A 17,402-nucleotide genomic window follows, 5' to 3' on the forward strand; every position below is an offset into this window, starting at 1 on the left:
ACTAGGCCTGAGGCCTGCAAAACCTCTCCCTGGAGGCCTAGTAGTTTAAAAGCATTACTTTAGGTGGACTAGTCAGCCCAACTTGCAAATCATGTGCCCTCAGGCCACATCGACTTGACACAGATCCCCACAGTCTCTCTTCTCTGATCCAGAACTCCCCATCATCCACCGTGTGTTTGATGAAGACTCTGCTAATGACTGTGTAAAAGCAGCATTCCCTCACAGACTTCATGGTACCTCCAGCCCTCCACTGTGGTAACACTCACCGACCTTCCTCAGTCCTGAGTCCTTGATGAGGAACTTAACCGAACCATGCGTACCGACAGCTTCTCCTGCCCCTCTGCTCCAGAAGTTCCCTGCCACGGACCGTGTGGTGAAAGAGACATTGCCAGTGACTGTGTAGAGGCAGTGTTCCCTCACAGTTCTCCCCGGGCCTTTTACTGCGATCGGCACCCACCCCCCAAATGGGGATGGCCTCCTGCTGCTTAGCATTCCATTCCTCACTTCACTCAGCCGACTTCTCCCCCCCCCTGGCATATCACCTCAGCTTATATAGGAGGCCCGCCTCCTGCCAATACAGATTGGGGATTGGTCAGGGCTCCCACATGAGCTGCCTGCCACTCCAGCTCTAGGCCAAGCCCCTCTTCCAGAATCTTCTCTCTGAAAGCAGGGGAGGCGCCCCAGAACTAAGAGCACAGGTGGTCACACCCACTGCTACTCTGACCACTCCCAGCCCCCAGATCAAAACATAGGCTTAGCTTGCAGCATAGGCCTGCCTAAATTTGCCTGTGCTGGACAAACCCTAGTAAAATTACTCTTACTAGCACCTACCTATTATATAGTGTGTGTGTGTGAGATATATCTATCTATCTCTCTATAGATATCTCTCTATAGAGAGATATCTATAGATAGATATCTCTCTATATATATCTCTATATATATATATATATATATATATATATATATATATATATATATATATATATATATATCTCTATTATAATATATAGTGTATGTTCTAAGTAATTTTCTAGCAAAAAATATTGATTTTTCACGTGTAGGATAGAAGTGTCAGAGTGGCCTGGTCTGCACAAGTGGTTAACCTCTTTGTTCCTTAATGAACCTGTAAAAAATGTGATTATTCAGTGCAGTATGCCGAATATTAATGTCTCCTTTTTACTGTCTTTTGCACAATGGGAATCTCAGCTTCACTGCCCCATTTCCTGTTTAAAAAAAAATCTACAGTGACAAATTCCCCAAATCTCCCAATTCTTCAGCACTACCTCCATTGTTAATGGACCATGACTAGCCATGAACCTGGTTTTGAAACCTCCCTAATTCCACGGATACACTCCTCCTTCTTCTGTTTTAGTTTAAATATCCTATCCTCCACTTTAACAGTCCGCGGTACTGTTGATACAGTCCCCCACCATCTCCACTCCTCCCCAAAAAAAACTTTAATTACAGTGGGGATCGAAAGTTTGGGCACCCCAGGTAAAAATGTGTATTAATGTGCATAAGGAAGCCAAGGAAAGATGGAAAAATCTCCAAATGGCATCAAATTTACAGATTAGACATTCTTATAATATGTCAAAAAAAGTTAGATTTTATTTCCATCATTTACACTTTCAAAATTACAGAAAACAAAAAAATGGCGTCTGCAAAAGTTTGGGCACCTTGCAGAATTTCTAGCATGCACTGCCCCCTTTGCGAAGCTGAGACCTGCCAGTGTCATGGATTGTTCTCAATCATCGTCTGGGAAGACCAGGTGAAGTCAATCTCAAAGGTTTTAAATGGCCAGACTCATCTGACCTTGCCCCAACAATCAGCACCATGGGTTCTTCTAAGCAGTTGTCTAGAAAACTGAAACTGAAAATAGTTGACGCTCACAAAGCTGGAGAAGGTTATAAGAAGATAGCAAAGCGTTTTCAGATGTCAATATCCTCTGTTCGGAATGTAATTAAGAAATGGCAGTCATCAGGAACAGTGGAAGTTAAAGCAAGATCTGGAAGACCAAGAAAAATATCAGACGGAACAGCTCGCGGGATTGTGAGAAAAGCAATTCAAAACCCACGTTTGACTGCACGATCCCTCCAGAAAGATCTGGCAGACACTGGAGTTGTGGTACACTATTCCACTATAAAGAGATACTTGTACAAATATGGTCTTCATGGAAGAGTCATCAGAAGAAAACCTCTTCTGCATCCTCACCACAAAAATCAGCGTTTGAACTTTGCAAATGAACATATAGACAAGCCTGAGGCATTTTGGAAACAAGTTCTGTGGACCGCTGAGGTTAAAATAGAACTTTTTGGCCGGAATGAGCAAAGGTACGTTTGAAGAAGAAAGGGCACAGAATTTAATGAAAAGAACCTCTGTCCAACTGTTAAGCATGGGGGTGGATCAATCATGCTTTGGGGTTGTATTGCAGCCAGTGGCACAGGGAACATTTCACGAGTAGAAGGAAAAATGGATTCAATAAAATTTCTGCAAATTTTGTATGGTAACTTGATGCCATCTGTGAAAAAGCTGAAGTTAAAGAGAGGATGGCTTCTACAAATGGATAATGATCCTAAACACACCTCAAAATCCACGGGGGATTACATCAAGTGGTGTAAACTGAAGGTTTTGCCATGGCCTTCACAATTTCCTGACCTCAACATTATTGAAAATCTATGGATAGACCTTAAAAGAGCAGTGCGTGACAGACAGCCCAGAAATCTCAAAGAACTGGAAGACTTTTGTAAGGAAGAATGGGCAAAGATACCTCAAACAAGAATTGAAAGACTCTTGGCTGGCTACAAAAAGCGTTTACAAGCTGTGATACTTGCCAAAGGGGGCAGTACAAGATATTAACTCTGCAGGGTGCCCAAACTTTTGCAGGCGCCATTTTTTTGTTTTCTGTAATTTTGAAAGTGTAAATGATGGAAATAAAATCTAACTTTTTTTTGACATATTATAAGAATGTCTAATCTGTAATTTGATGCCATTTGGAGATTTTTCCATCTTTCCTTGGCTTCGTTATGCACATTGATACACATTTTTACCTGGGGTGCCCAAACTTTCGATCCCCACTGTATAGGGGCTCATTTCCTGGATACTAATTTTTAGCCTTTTCCTCGTCCGTAAAGTCCTCCATTTTGAAGATGCTTGGTTCTAATACTGCTGCTCTATAATTTCTTTCTAAGTTTGTAAATGGGAGACAAATGCATAATGCGGCTTATTTTTCAATCCCTGTCATGTAGTGATTTTGTCTCTGATTATGAAAGGATCAGTAACTACCAATCTCTAAGTTAAAAGATAACCGTTTTTTCAGTTGTCTTACTCTCTCGCCTACAATTCTCTGGTGCACATAATGTCCCCTGTCATACTTCAGGACTCCTGCTTATGGCCTATTTCTCACCTGTGCATATTGCCTACTGTCATACCTTCAACACTTGACTCATTCAAATTCTGCCCACTGTCATATCTTCCTCCTACACTTATTTCTCCCCTGTAATGTCCTGTGCACTGTTCTCCTGCTCTTAAATCTCACCAACCCCCATTCCCAGCTGCCATACACTGCATGCTCCCTCAATGTTGGCCTATGTGTCCATGCAGGCGTTCAGAGGCAGAAAAAAAACAAAAAACGGTGAGAGTGCTCAGGAGAGGAGCCTTCCAGCGTCAAAAAAAAAAAACTTGATGTCCCCACAGGAGAGGACTTATTTCTGATCTATATAGACACCTGTTGGAGCCCGGAAACTCTAGTGCCCTCTTTTACATTGCTAAATGGGTGAGGGGCCTCAATTGCACCTTGGACCCTGCTGACTGGATCCATATCTGGGATGCCACCAAGGCTGTCTCACAGAATATTGTCCCCCCAGAAACTAACAATAAAATTCTCACTAGGCGGTACTTGGTCCCTGCCAGAATATCCAAATTCCTGCCCTTATATTCTTCTCATTGCTTTCGGGGCTGCAACTCTGCAGGCACTCACTTCCACATATGGTGGGAATGTCCAGTGGTACAAACCTTCTGGTTGGATGTGTTCCGCATCCTTTGTAAACTTTTTGACACTTCCGTAACACCAGACCCAACCGTAGTGCTCTCGAACCTGAAGCCGCCCTCTATTACACACAGACAGTTCAAAATTATGCCTCCAGGTAACAACTGCAGCTAAACAAACAATTGCAAGAGCGTGGAAAACCCCCACCCTATGCATACTGGCAACCCAAAACAGAGTAACACAGGCTTTGATCCACCAAAATAGAAGCTGTGCTGTTGGACAAAGTATCCAAATATGAAAAACTCTGGAGCCCCTGGGTAGAGCACTACTTGCCCGCTAACTTTGATCACTCACTTTTACGTCCATAACTACCCTCCAGTGGGGATAAACACCCCTTCCCCCACCCCTTTCTACCTTCTCCTCTATACTCTACATGAGCTCTCTCACCCTATCTCACCCCCCCCCCCCCGTTACGGCTCACTGAAGCCTTAAAACCTACACTTGCTTTCTTCTTCTGTAACTGTCGACCGCCCCCCCCCCGACATCTCACTATTTGGGGCCCCCGTTTTTCTGCTTCACTCGCTGACTTTATGTTCAATAGTTACATTTCTGTCATGACGATGTACTATGTACGAGTTAACTTTGCGTTCTGGACACCAAGTGTCTAATGTTCTCTAACAATTTAGCTTTTGTTGGACTCCCATACTGAGCACTTGGTTATACCCTTTCTTATCCCTAAATGACTGACTGTACCTTTCACAATATGTTACATTGTTTACCAGTGACGTATTTTACTGTACCATGTCCTTTCCTGCAAATAAAGTGTTTGAACAAGAAAAAACATTTGATGCACCTAAACGCGTCTGTGTGCTTTAGCTTTTGGGCATTCGCTCATTCCAATTACCAGAATAAATTAATATTCTTGTCAGTGAAATGACACAACGCTTAAGCACTTTATAGGCCTAAACGTGTTTGCAAAATGCAGCTTTAGGTACGTTTTTAATGCTTTTTCCTCCCCTGAAGTATAGGCATCCAGGGGAGGAAAAATTTAAAAAAAAAGCTCCTGTATGTACATAGGACCAAAAGAAAAAAGTAAACAAATGCAACCCACCACATCTAATTATTGGTAAGCTGCAATTTATTACATTTTAGGTTTAATACCGCTTCAAGTGACTGTAATCCTGAGGACTGCTGACTGATGTAAAAAATTTTTTATACTACTCTTTGCCTTATTTTAATCTCTAGTTCTTTCTAATTGTAGGATTTATTGCAGAAAACACAAGGAACAGCTGCATAACTCAGAAGGTATATATCCAGATTTAAAATACTTGGCTTGAGGTTTTTATAGAGTCCTCTGATGTACTGTATGTCATTGCAGGTGACTTGTTATGCCTTTTTAAAGAGGACCTTCAGGCTGTATGGAAAAAAAGTTATGTCAGCAGTTATAAATACTGTAGCTGCTGACCTTTTAATAAAAGGATACTTACCTGTCCCAGTATCCAGAGCCGTTCTCACCTGGGCTCATTCTTTACTGGTCTTTGGGTCCCTAGCGTTAGCATATTTACTAAGGGAAGCCGGATGTGACTCCTTGCGGCTTTACAACCGGCTTCCCACTCTGCATGCAGGGAGCCACGATGCGCTTTGTGAATGAACCCTCACCCTTCTGGGACCTGTAACATGTCCCAGAAGCCTGCGGGCAAAGGAGGGGCAAACTTCTGCTCTAATTGACTAGGGGATCCGAGCGGAAGTGGCAGCGGGTACCTGTCAAAGCCAGATACCTGCTCATCCACAAAAAAATGAATGTATCCAGAAGTGATACAGGAGGGGGGAGGAGGCAGAAAAATGGAAAGTCCTCTCTTGGGTGAAGTGGAGAAGTATAGCCAAAACATTTTTGGCTATACTTCTATGGATCACATGCGTGCAGTTAGTGCTGCATTGCTTTGACCCATTTTCAGCTGACAGCGGGCTAAAGCCCACTGTCAGCTGACATCACTCAGCCAGTCCAAGCTTGGGAAAGATCTGATTTTACAGAGTACAGAGCCGGTGCTTGACAGTCACAGAGCGGAGGGGGAGAACTGAGTGATCAGCAGTGTTTGATCGATCAGTTCTCTGCATAGAAGCCGGAGACAGCTGCAGCTGGGATCGGTGCTGCAGCCATCTAAGTGAGGGGTGTGTGTTTTTTTTTTTTTTATTTTTTTTTTTTCCCCTGCATTCCCAAACTTCTCTTTTAAGCATTATAAAGCAAACACATTGACACTGATAAATATACTTGATAACTTTATTTGCTAAATGTTTTTTTAGATGAGTTGGAAGAAGGGTTTGGTCACAGAGATTTGAGTCCATCTCCTCGCCACCGTGGTAGAGGGAGAGGATCCCGCGGAAAGTCCAGAACCACAAATTCCAGAGGGCAGTCAGAGGAAAGCAAACTCCCATCTTCACACTGTACAGAAGAGACAGAAAGCAGCTCCAGTGTAAGTAGCTAGCTACTTTTTAAGGGTGTTTCTGGGTTGGCTGTAAATGCATTGATTGTTAAACTTTTTGTGAAGTAAGCGAGAGATTGTAACCTTTTAAACAATCGTAAAATCTTTTTCTTGATTTGATAGAAGAGGTTTGCAGATAATCATCAAATCCTCATTAAATTTTTTTTTTGTATTTTGGTCACATGCCTAAATATTAATAATGCAGCTCTGTCAGAATACCAAATCAGGCATTTAAGGGCATACCATTTTACACTTACATGTAAAAATTTTGGCCCCTTTTGTTTGCTATGATGGCTATCTGCACAGACTTGCTAAAAAGGGCTTGGGTGTTCACACATTTATTGTAGGGTAGGCACACTGTCATTTATATCAGTCACTCCTGACTTGCTTGTGGTCACTACATCCTATGGCATTTGCAGTCTCTCCAGGAAACCTGCAGTAACTTTGTGGCCTTTTGTACAGCCCAGTCTGCTGTCAGTCAAGCAGCTACCAATTCTGAACAGTTCCCTAAGGTGGCTCAGTTGTGAATTGCACCTGTTCCTGCACCCGCAGCAAATTAATGGCATGTCAACCTGCAGTCAAAAGCACCATGCGATTTTCCCTGCGACCGTGTTTCTAAAAAGGTGCAAGCACCTTTTTTTTTTTTTTTTTTTTGCAGGAAACGCAGGCACGGTAGCCTGTTCAAATTTGGCTGCTCGGGACAACCATTTTTGGTGAAGAGGAGGGTGGGTTACTCAATGTCTGAATTAGTTTTCTAATCGGACATTTAGCAGTCTGAAAAGTTTTTTTTTTTTTTGTTTTTTTGTTTTGTTTAATATACAAGTTTGATTTTTTTTTTTTTTTCAAACACACACAGGGTGGATTTTGTATGTTGACTGGAATTCTGCTTTAGTTACTGGTCTGTGGAGCAGACATCCAAGAAGGTTCTATTGAGATGCCCTTGTGGGTGCTTGCCTTTTCAGTGCATTCTTGGATGACCTTTTTAAAAATATCACCTATGGCAAGACTGTCTACCTCAGCTCGGAAGTATAAGGAGACGCGTCAAAAACTGGCCCGTCCTCCTCCTCCATGGAGAAGCCCATCTCTGCATGCAGAGCACCCTCATCTCAAGGTGAAGGGACCTCTCCTACTGTTTGCAGAACTTTGGCAGTCCCATGTCTCAGGCAATAGGGTTTTAAGAAGTGGTCTCCTCAGGCTACAAGTTAGTATTCCAGCCCCTTCTGCCAGATCGGTTCTTGCTTCCAAATTACGTCCTTCCCCTCAGCACCTAGCGGACCTGTGTTCTGCAGTTTTAAATCTCCTTCATAAGAGTGATAGCCCGAGGTCTATTCTCACGAAAGATTCAGGGGTTTCTATTCCCATTTGTTCAGTCCCAGGAAAGATGATGTCCACCAACTTTTGGATTTCTAGGCCCCCGAACACCCTTCAAACGTACACAAGTTTTCAGATGGAGTTGGAGCACTCATTGGTAGCCTTCCTTGGACTGGCACCCTAAATCTTCAAGGTACTGGCTCTCCTGTGCCTATGCAGGATTTTAATGGACTATCTGGTCAACCTGCTCTTCCGAGCGAAGTCTACGTTGGACCTGGAACAATCACTGTCAATCACTGGAGGACTTTGGATTGACATTGAATCTTTGCAAGTCAGTCCTTCTTGCTTCTCCTCGCTTAGAGTACCTGGGGCTTATTTTGGATACCACTGTGACCAGGGTTTTCCTTTTACAGGAAAAACTCAAGAAGATGCACCTTCATCACCTAATATTCCTGTGGAGTGCCTCTGTCCACTTTTCCATGAGCGTCCTTGGTCTGATGGTTGCTTCCTTTTGAAGCGGCCACTTATGCGTATATCTGTTTCAGACCTCTGTAGAGGGAGTTTTTGGCCAAGTCCTGGGGTCGCTGGACTGTCACATTCGTCTTTTCTCACCCGACCATGGCGTCTGACTTGGTGGCTTTGTTCTTCTCTTCAGCTGTCTGGCAAGTCCTTCTCCCCCTCAATGCATACTCTCTATGAAAAGAAGGCATCCCTACAGGGTGGTGCTATGGATGCTGCTATCCAGCGTGCCACATCCTCAATTATAGACAAAATTGAGCTCCAAATGGACCTTTAAGGCACCACAACACAAATGACAAAGTGAAGTTAAAAATTCCTAGCACCATATGCTAGTAAAACTACCACAAAGACATCACCATAACCATTCATAGGCCAAACTGTAACTTGCCATGAGATTTGTACAGATGCAGTCATCAATATTTAGGTAGGCCTGGTGAAGGTTGATATAGAGGGTAGAAAAGCTTGGAGCTCTACATGTTTCACGCTGACACGCTTCTTTGGGAGCTTGAAGTAAGTATTGTAGTCTATAATCAACTGCCAAAAGTTGTCTTTGTATTGTACAACGTGGGTTAGAAGGTGTACCAGCAAAAATTCAATAGTAAAGGGGTCGGTTCATCCAGAGCAGTTTTTGTATAAATAAAATGCCTATTTTTAGATCGCTGTGCATACTCTCTATGGACGCCAGTCTCTTTGGGTGTGGGAGATGTGTGTAATGGGTTACTTGTTGGTTCAGGGTCGATGGTCCCCTGAGAAAACAACCTGTCTCCCCAACAATTTCTCAAGCTCTGAGGGTCCGTCGCTCTCGTGCTTTCTCTCTGATTGGATGACTCTGTTTGAGAGTAGCACTTTCAAGTTACAGTCAGGCAGTTCACAGCAGTGGCTTAGATTATTCACCAGGGTGGCACCAGGAGCTCAGCCACGGCCCTGGAGGTGTAAGATTATCAGTTGGGTGGAACTTACTGTCCCTACCTTGCCTGAAGTCCACGTTCTGAGATTGTACAAATGGCAAGCGGTCTATAGCAGCCCCCAGATCCTGGTTCATGGGGAATGGTCTCTGATGGACCACCAGATTTGTCAGTACTGGGGCACTCAAGGCATGGATCTTCATGTATAGTCCCAATCAGAAGGTTCCCGTGTTTTGAGACTCCGAACCGTCCACGCAGGGTCTGGTTTGCAGATGGTTTGGTTGATGATGTACCATGGCGCCTTCTGCTCTAACCAGATCTTCTCTCCCAAGGTCTAGTCATCCACCCTGCTTTACAGTTGCTGGGTTTATCGGCAGTGCTGGAATGTAAGGGTCTTCTCCGGCTGTCATTTCGATGCTGCGAACCCAGAGGTCAACTTATTGTTTTATCAGTTGTCTCACCTGGAGGGCCTACTGCACATACTATGATCCTCTGGGGTTGCATCCTTGTACCCTTTCGATTGCTCCCATTTTAGCTTTTCTTCAAGGGGCACGGATTTTTTTGTCCTAAGCAATGTGAAGGGCCAGGTTTCTGCTACAGCCATTCTTTTAAGCGTCCCTTGTCTCTCTCTTCCTGGTTTGTACATTTATCCAAGTGGGTTGCTCCACCTTCTACACCCCTCTTTCCTACATGGGACCTTTTTAGTATAGTTTTATCGGCCCAATGAAAGCCTCCCTTCAAGATACCCAAAATATCCTCCTCTCCACTCTCGTTTGTCTCATTTCTGCATGTAGAGTGTCAGAGTTTGTGGCTGTTTCTTTTAAGCAGCCATTTTGTCCCCCCCTTAACTTTTTGCACTTTTGCCGTAGCCATGGAGAATTTTTTTTGCGCATGGAAAGGGCCTTATTGTGTAAGCCCAGTACCAAGCGCCCACTCCTTCCCACGTCAGTATCAGATGACATCGCCTGGAGTCCCCTGTGAAGGATCCCTCCTCAGATAGTGAAGAGTACCTGCTGGTAGCTAAGTTAGCGTGTGAGCAAGGATTAGTCTCTCAGCTTATTACAGCAATCTGGGAAACCCTGCAGATGGAGGTTTCCCAGCCCTGAACTACAGGCTCAAGTCTCTTGGGACTTACAAACCAAAGAGATGTTCCAAAGTTTTTTCTGTACAATCCCTTTTTCGACAATCTTATCTACAAACTGTGGGCATGCCCAAGCCATTCTCTCTGCCCTTACAGTTTCGCTGTCCGCTATCCCTTTTTTAGGAAGCGTTTGTTAAAAAGTGGACCATTTTCCAGTGGTGGACCTCTCTGTTTCCCACCTGACAAAGCTACCGTTTTTTTCCTTCTGAGTGAAGCCCCTTCCTTTTGGGACCCTACAGACAAGAAGTTGGAGAGTACTCCATGGTGGTCCTACTTTGCTTCCTCTGGCTTAAAAGAAGTATGGCCAAAGCTTTTTTGGCTATACTTCCCCTATGGATCACAGAAGTGCAATTTGTTCTGCCAGCCAGCCCCTCCCACAGCTTAGTGCCTTACTGAGCCCTGGCTGGGCAGAGCAGCGAGCCAGGACTGTCAGTCAGCTGAGGGGGAGAACTAGTTGATCTGTGTTTGAGCCAGAGGGGAGCAGATGCTGCATTCATCTAGGCGAGTATAAATATGTGTGTGTGTCTCCATACTTCTCGTTTAAAGTGGAGTTCCACCCACTTTTACAACTCTTCAGCATCCCTCACTAAACTGTGCACTGTAAACAAATTGGATATTTTTAAATTTTTTTTTCTCAGCACTTACTGTATATCTGCTGTATTCATTTTTCACTTCCTCCTCCCTGGCCGTGGCCCATCGCATCATTTCCTGTTTGCAATGCCTTCTGGGAAGGGGCGGCAACTTCCTCTGACACTGCCGTTGCTATGGAAACCTGACCTGAAACCTATTACACTGCTTGTGCTGCACTGAGCATGTGCGAGATCTGCAAGGATGAGATCCAGGAAGAAATACAGTCTGGCTTCAGATGCCCACACTTAAGATGGCCACAGCCTGCTGTAAGTTTATAAAAAAAAAACTACTGCTATAAACCAACAAAACAGACCTTAGTTTACAGACTAACTTTACTAGAATACATTAAGCTTGTGTATTATAGGGGTCTTTTTATTTAAAAAGTATAATTTCGTCCAGAACACCACTTTAAGTGCTAGTCGGTTGACCCAGACTTCCAAGAAAGTGCTTATGAAAATGCCTTTTGCGGGCAACTGCCTGTCTTGCTGCGTCCTTGGATGAGATCATCAAGGATGCCAGGGGGAGCAAAGAACACTTTTCTCCCTCAAATGTGGAAGCTGAAGGACTCTCATTGCAAAATGGGACCATCCTTTTCAGCTCACAAATATTATTTTTTTTTTTTTTGTGACCAGGGCTCCACCTCCAAGACCGCTATATCTTTTGCCTCCCTTGCCATGAAACATTTTTGACAGTCCAAGAACCTTTAAGTCTTTTAAGAAGCCAATTTTCACATGAAGGGCGCTTTTACCTTAACGATTTAAGGTGGCTGGGATGTCTTTGCTTGTGCAAGCAAGTTCGCTTGCATTCCGGACAGATACATCTTGGAGGTTATTTCTTCCAACTACAAGATAGATTTTCAGTCCTTGTCACTGACCATTTCTTTCCCTCCAAACTCCATCTCTCTCCGTAGTGTCTAGGTGACATGCGGTCCAAGGACTCTTGGATCAGGGAGTCCTACAACCAGTTCCATCCTCTGAACGGGTCAAGGGGTTCTATTCTAAAGTTTTTGTTCCGAAGAAGGACTAATTCTGGACCTAAAGTCCCTGAACTCCTTTGTTAGAAGCACAAGTTTTGCATGGAGTCAGTACGCTCAGTTGTAGCCCCCTTACACTAGGGAAGACCTCATCGACATCAAGGATGCTCATCTTCACAGCCACAGTTGTCGCTACCATCAGAGGTTCCTTTTGGATTGCTGTGGGGGACTTGCATTTCGAGTTTGTAGCTCTCCCTTTCAGTCTCTTTGGCTCCACAGGTCTTCACCAAAATCCTGGTCCCTGTATTGGCCCTTCTGCGCTTGCAGAGGTTTTAATTGTCGGTTACCTGGACAATCTGCTATTGTGAGCCTAATGGGTCGTGCTGCAAGGCTTAGGTAAATCACACTCAGGACCCTGGAGGATCTTGGATGGGTCTTCAATCTGCGCAAATCAGTTCTGATTCCCTCTCTGCTCCTGGAATACCTGGGGATCTTGCTGGACATGTCTGTGCCCAGGGTCTCTTTTTTTTTTTTTTTTCCTTTTCTCTCCAACATCCACCCATTAGTTTTTTGCATGAGAGTTCTAGGCCCCATGGTAGCTGCCTTTGAGGCGGTTCCCTATGACCCACATCACACCAGGCCTCTGCAGCAAGAGATCATGGCCTAGTGGAAGTGGAGTTACTGGGTCTCTGGATCTTCCCATCTGTCTCTCTCACCAGACCAAGGTGTCGCTAAAATTATGAATTAGCTCCCTGCTTCTCTTGTTTAGGAAGTTCTTTCTTTCCCTCAGTTGGCAGATCATCGCTGTAGACGCCAACCTCCTCTTTAGGGCGTAATTTAACGAGCAGGGCCCTCTGATTCCTACTGTATTGAATTGTATTGTAACTGTACTGTCTGCCCTCATGTAGTAAAGCGCTGCGCAAACTGTTTGCGCTATATAAATCCTTAATAATAATAATAATGGAGCACTTATCAGTGTCTTTCCATCAATATTCCGGAACCTTGAGTGGTCCATCCTCTCCCTTTCTAATTGGATAACTCTTCTCGAGTGTCTCCCAGTCAGGGTGCAGTCAGACAATGCCACAACGCTGGCCTACATCAGCCACCAGGACGGCACCAAGAGTTCTGCTGCAGCATTAAAAGTGTCAATCATCCTCGATTGGGCAGAACATTATGTCCCAGTCCTCTCTGCAGTCCATAATCAAGGAGTAAGCAAGTAGCAGGTGGACTATCGCATTCGCCAAAGTCTGGATCAGGGCAATGGTCCCTACACCCCCCCCATGTGTTCCTTCAGATTTGTCAGCGTTGGGGCACTCCAGATGTCGACCATATTGTGTTCAGGTTCACTGGGAAGGCTTCCAGGTTTGTGGCCAGGTTCAGGGACCCCTGGATGGATGCGGTGTATGTTCTGGTGGTCTGGCATGGTCACTCCCTGTTTTATACGTTCTCGCCATTGAAGCTACTTTCCATGTTGCTTCCACAGATAGAGATGGAGGCTTCATCCAGTTCATTCTTATGGCTCTGGATTGTCCGTGCAGGGCTTGGTTCACTGACCACATTCAGCTAGTTGCAGTCTTTGGGTATCAACCCCCACAGGTTTTTAGTTGCCAGTATTCTGGCCTTTCTTCAAAGGAACTTGGATCGTAGGTAGACCCTTAGCTCAGTTAAGGGCCAGGTATCTGCCTTGGCCGTTCTCTTTCAGCGTCTCCTTGGCATCATCTGTGGTTCGCACTTTTATCCAGGGGGGTCACTTGGGTGGCTCTGCCGTCTAATCCCTCTCTTCTGCCTTGGGGTCTGAACCTGGTTTTGTCAGCCTTACAAAAACATCCTTTTGAGAAAATCTGGGATATTCTTCTCTTTTTGCAAAAGTGGCCGCCGTAATGGCCATCACTTCTGCCCTTTCAGTGTCCAAGCTCGTGGCTCTTTCCTCTAAGCCACCCCAATTCCAATGATTACACATTCTACCAGGGCGCTTGACGCACCCGGGGCTTTTCATCACTTTGCTTCTGTGGTTAAGGTTTGCAAGGTGGCTACTTGGCCGTTGGTTCACATGTTTACCAATGTTTAGAGCAGTGTTTCTCAGCTCCAGCCCTCAAGGCGCCCCAACAGGTCATGTTTTCAGGATTTCCCTCAGATGAAACAGCTGTGGTAACTACTAAGGCAGTGAAACTGATCAAATTACCTGTGAAAAATAATGGTAAGCCTGAAAACATGACCTGTTGGGGCGCCTTGAGGACTGGAGTTGAGAAACACTGGTTTAGAGTGTTGATATGGCTTTCTCAGCAAATGCCAGCTTTGGCTGGAAAGTCTTGCAGTGGGGGGGTGGGGTTGAGTTCCGTCTGAGGTCGATTCCTTGTTCAGTTGTGAACCCACCCCTGTGTTCCGTCTTTCTGGTACTACTTTGGGATATCCCATTCACAAAGAAGTGAATACTTTTTCGCTGACTTCTTTTAAAGAAAAAAAAGAAAACGCACCCAGCCAGTCATCTTGATGCTGCTAACTGAATCCAGTGTTACTGATTAGGGGTTTGTCCACCATCCGTGGGCCGCCCTTAGGCGTGGTTTAGGTTGCATCCAGCTCCTGAAGGTGGTGGAATCAAACCCATTCGTGAAGAAATGAAGCTGTGTCCTTAAAGCTGAACTCCTTCTTTTGGTATACGTTACATAGTTCGTTTGGGCCAGCTTGGCCCAAATAAACTATGTTCCTAACTAGCGTGAGGCCGCTGAATGAGAGGTATAAAATGTGTAGCTGCGGCTACATACAGCATACCGCACTGTGTTCAGGTTCGAGCCAAGACTTTCATCCCCCTGTACACAGTCTTATCACAGCGGCGCACAGCCATTCACAGAAAGCGGTGTATTCTATCAATGAATACACAAAGCTTCCTCTGATTGGCTTCAAAGAAGCGGGCTGATGATGTCACAACCTTTTGAGGAAGCTTTGTATTCATTGTTAGAATATATCACTTACTGTGAATGGCTGGCTGAGCTCTGCTGTGATAGACTCTACTGTGTTCTGGGTATGAGACAGGAAGTCTCAGGCCAAACGAGCTCTGTAAAGGATAACAAAAGTTGGCATTTAGCTTTAAACTCAGAGAAAATAATTTTATAGAGTACAAAAATCCAATATTTTTGCATTTTACTATTTTAAGTATTTTTCAAGCACCATAAATTATTTTTTTTTTCTTTTCTTCTTCACTGCACTTGAACTCTACATATAAATGTATACAGACAGTCTGCACCGAGTTGAACAAACCTTTCCAATCTTCTAAATACATATCCTTAAATATTCGTACATCAATTTAAATTTTGTGAGTTGTTTTGCATTGTTGGTTCTTGCTTTCCAGAGAGACAGATCACCCCACAGAAGCAGTCCAAGTGACACAAGACCAAAGTGCGGTTTCTGTCATGCAGGAGATGAGGAGAATGAGACGCGGGGCAAACTGCATGCGTTTAATACAAAAAAGGCTGCCGCTCACTACAAATGTATGGTATGTGTTTTGTCTTCACAGGTCTTGGTTCTGATACCAACATTTAAACAGTCTGGTTGTAAAATACTAGTGTTTTTTTTTTTAACAAGTCCTTCACAGCAAATTGACCAGTGTTTTTAAAATTCACAGTTTCCAGAAAATAGCCTATGCACGCAATGGACCCCAGTAGATTTTAAAAACTATTCAGCTTTGTAAATTGTTCATTAACTTTATTGTCTTACATAGATATTATAAAGCCAACCTCCCGACTCGCTTATACACACCTTTCCCATCCTCCCCTGCAGCTCTAGGAGTTTACCTCAGTGCAAGCTCCATAGCTTTGGTCCTATACTTAAATTGTTGCCTCACTGCTGTAGTTTCATTTAGCCTACCCTACTTTCTCAGTGCAAGTTGAAGTATGAAAAGTCCCCTAAACCTTCTTCCATCTATATTACTAAATTGTCCATTCAAAATCACACAAGTATAGAAGACTTTGAGGTTAGAATGAGCAAAAGTGTTAAACACACAGTAAATATTAGCAAAAAAAAGTATGTAGACTGCTGTGGGCATGTCAAGCAATTTCTTGCCAATAATAATGAAGGTGAGTAAACCATCAAAAATGTATCATACCCAAAGCTTGAAGATTTGATCATATGCCGGTCTGTTAAATTTCCATTACACATTTCTAATTTGAATGAATAGTGAAAACGTATTTAACCACTTGCTGCCAAATCACGTACCTGGTACGTCATTTGACTTCAATGGTTGCACAGGTATCACCCCTGTACTGTTTTTTAGAGCAGTTCTCTTGTAATAGCAATCGGTGTGGCTAACTAGCCACTCAGTTGTTATTACAAGCAGCGGGAGGGGACGTACCCCCTCCTTCCGCAGCTCTCTCGGGCTCCTCCGTCCCACCGGCTTGCCGGAGACCCTTACAAATCTGGAATCGGCTTTGATCGGATCTCCACTATGGTAATCCGGAAGTGATGACATCCCTTCCAGTTTACCTGGCTGTCAACGGCGCCTTTTTGATTTTCAAAAAAAAAAAAAATATTCAAAACGCAGATCTTGGCGTTTTGAATGCAGTCAAGTGCAAAAAGGGATTTGGGGTCTTATTGACCCAAGCTCCCTCCATAAAGAGTACCCATCGCTTGCCTATTGCTGTCACAAGGATGTTTACATTCCTTGTAACAGCAATGAAAGTGATAACATAAAAAAAAAAAAAACTGTAACGTGCCCTGTGCAAAGGCGACCGCGTTAGTCCCGCAGACACGTAAACAGCGATCGTCCCACATGTAAGGTATCGCCGTAAACGTTAGGTCATGGGCAGTAATTCTAGCACTAGACCTCCTCCTGTAGATATAAAGTGGTAACTTGTAAAGGCTTTTAAAGCATCGCCTATGGATAGTAAAAGTTATGTTGTTGCCGCTGCGCAGGCATTTGCAATTGTAAAGCCTGACTTGTTTAGTATCGATTTACTCAGTGTCACATCTTTTATATTTTACAAAATAATTGGGTTACCGTATATACTCGAGTATAAGCCGACTCGAATATAAGCTGAGGCACCTAATTTTACCACAAAAAATGGGAAAAATTATTGCCGGGTACCCTTACCCGCAATGTTGGTGGCAGCAGCACCTGACTGCTGATGGAAACATCAGCTGCGGTGCCTACATCGCTGGACTCCAGGACAGGTAAGTGCCCTATTGTTAAAAGTCAGCAGCTGCAGTATGTGTAGCTGCTGGCTTTTTATTTTTTTATTTTTTTGGGGCGGAACACCGCTTTAACATGTTGTGCCCAATAGGGAGAAGAAGAAAAAATACCGCCCAATATGTTTCTAGCATACAAAGTGATGCAAAATTTTTATTTCTACAGCTTTTCTCTTCTGGTACAGTCCAGCTAACAACAACCTCAAGGGCTGAAGTTGGTGACTTTGATATCAAAACTGTGATACAGGAAATGAAGCGAGGCAAACGCATGGTAATTATA

General features: G+C 44.0%; 1 protein-coding gene across 1 annotated transcript in view; it reads left to right on the plus strand.

Annotated features, from left to right (window-relative positions):
- The window catches only part of PHF6 (PHD finger protein 6), an 80,741-nt gene that overhangs the window by 39,961 nt on the left and 23,378 nt on the right, over nucleotides 1-17,402 (plus strand). Inside the window, exons 5-8 of the mRNA XM_073599182.1 lie at nucleotides 5,247-5,290; nucleotides 6,287-6,456; nucleotides 15,291-15,434; nucleotides 17,289-17,393. Of these exons, the coding sequence (XP_073455283.1) occupies nucleotides 5,247-5,290; nucleotides 6,287-6,456; nucleotides 15,291-15,434; nucleotides 17,289-17,393 (463 nt within the window). The remainder of the gene's footprint in view (nucleotides 1-5,246; nucleotides 5,291-6,286; nucleotides 6,457-15,290; nucleotides 15,435-17,288; nucleotides 17,394-17,402) is intronic.

The sequence above is a fragment of the Aquarana catesbeiana genome, linkage group LG09, assembly GCF_042186555.1.
Source record: "Aquarana catesbeiana isolate 2022-GZ linkage group LG09, ASM4218655v1, whole genome shotgun sequence".
NCBI lineage: Eukaryota > Metazoa > Chordata > Amphibia > Anura > Ranidae > Aquarana > Aquarana catesbeiana.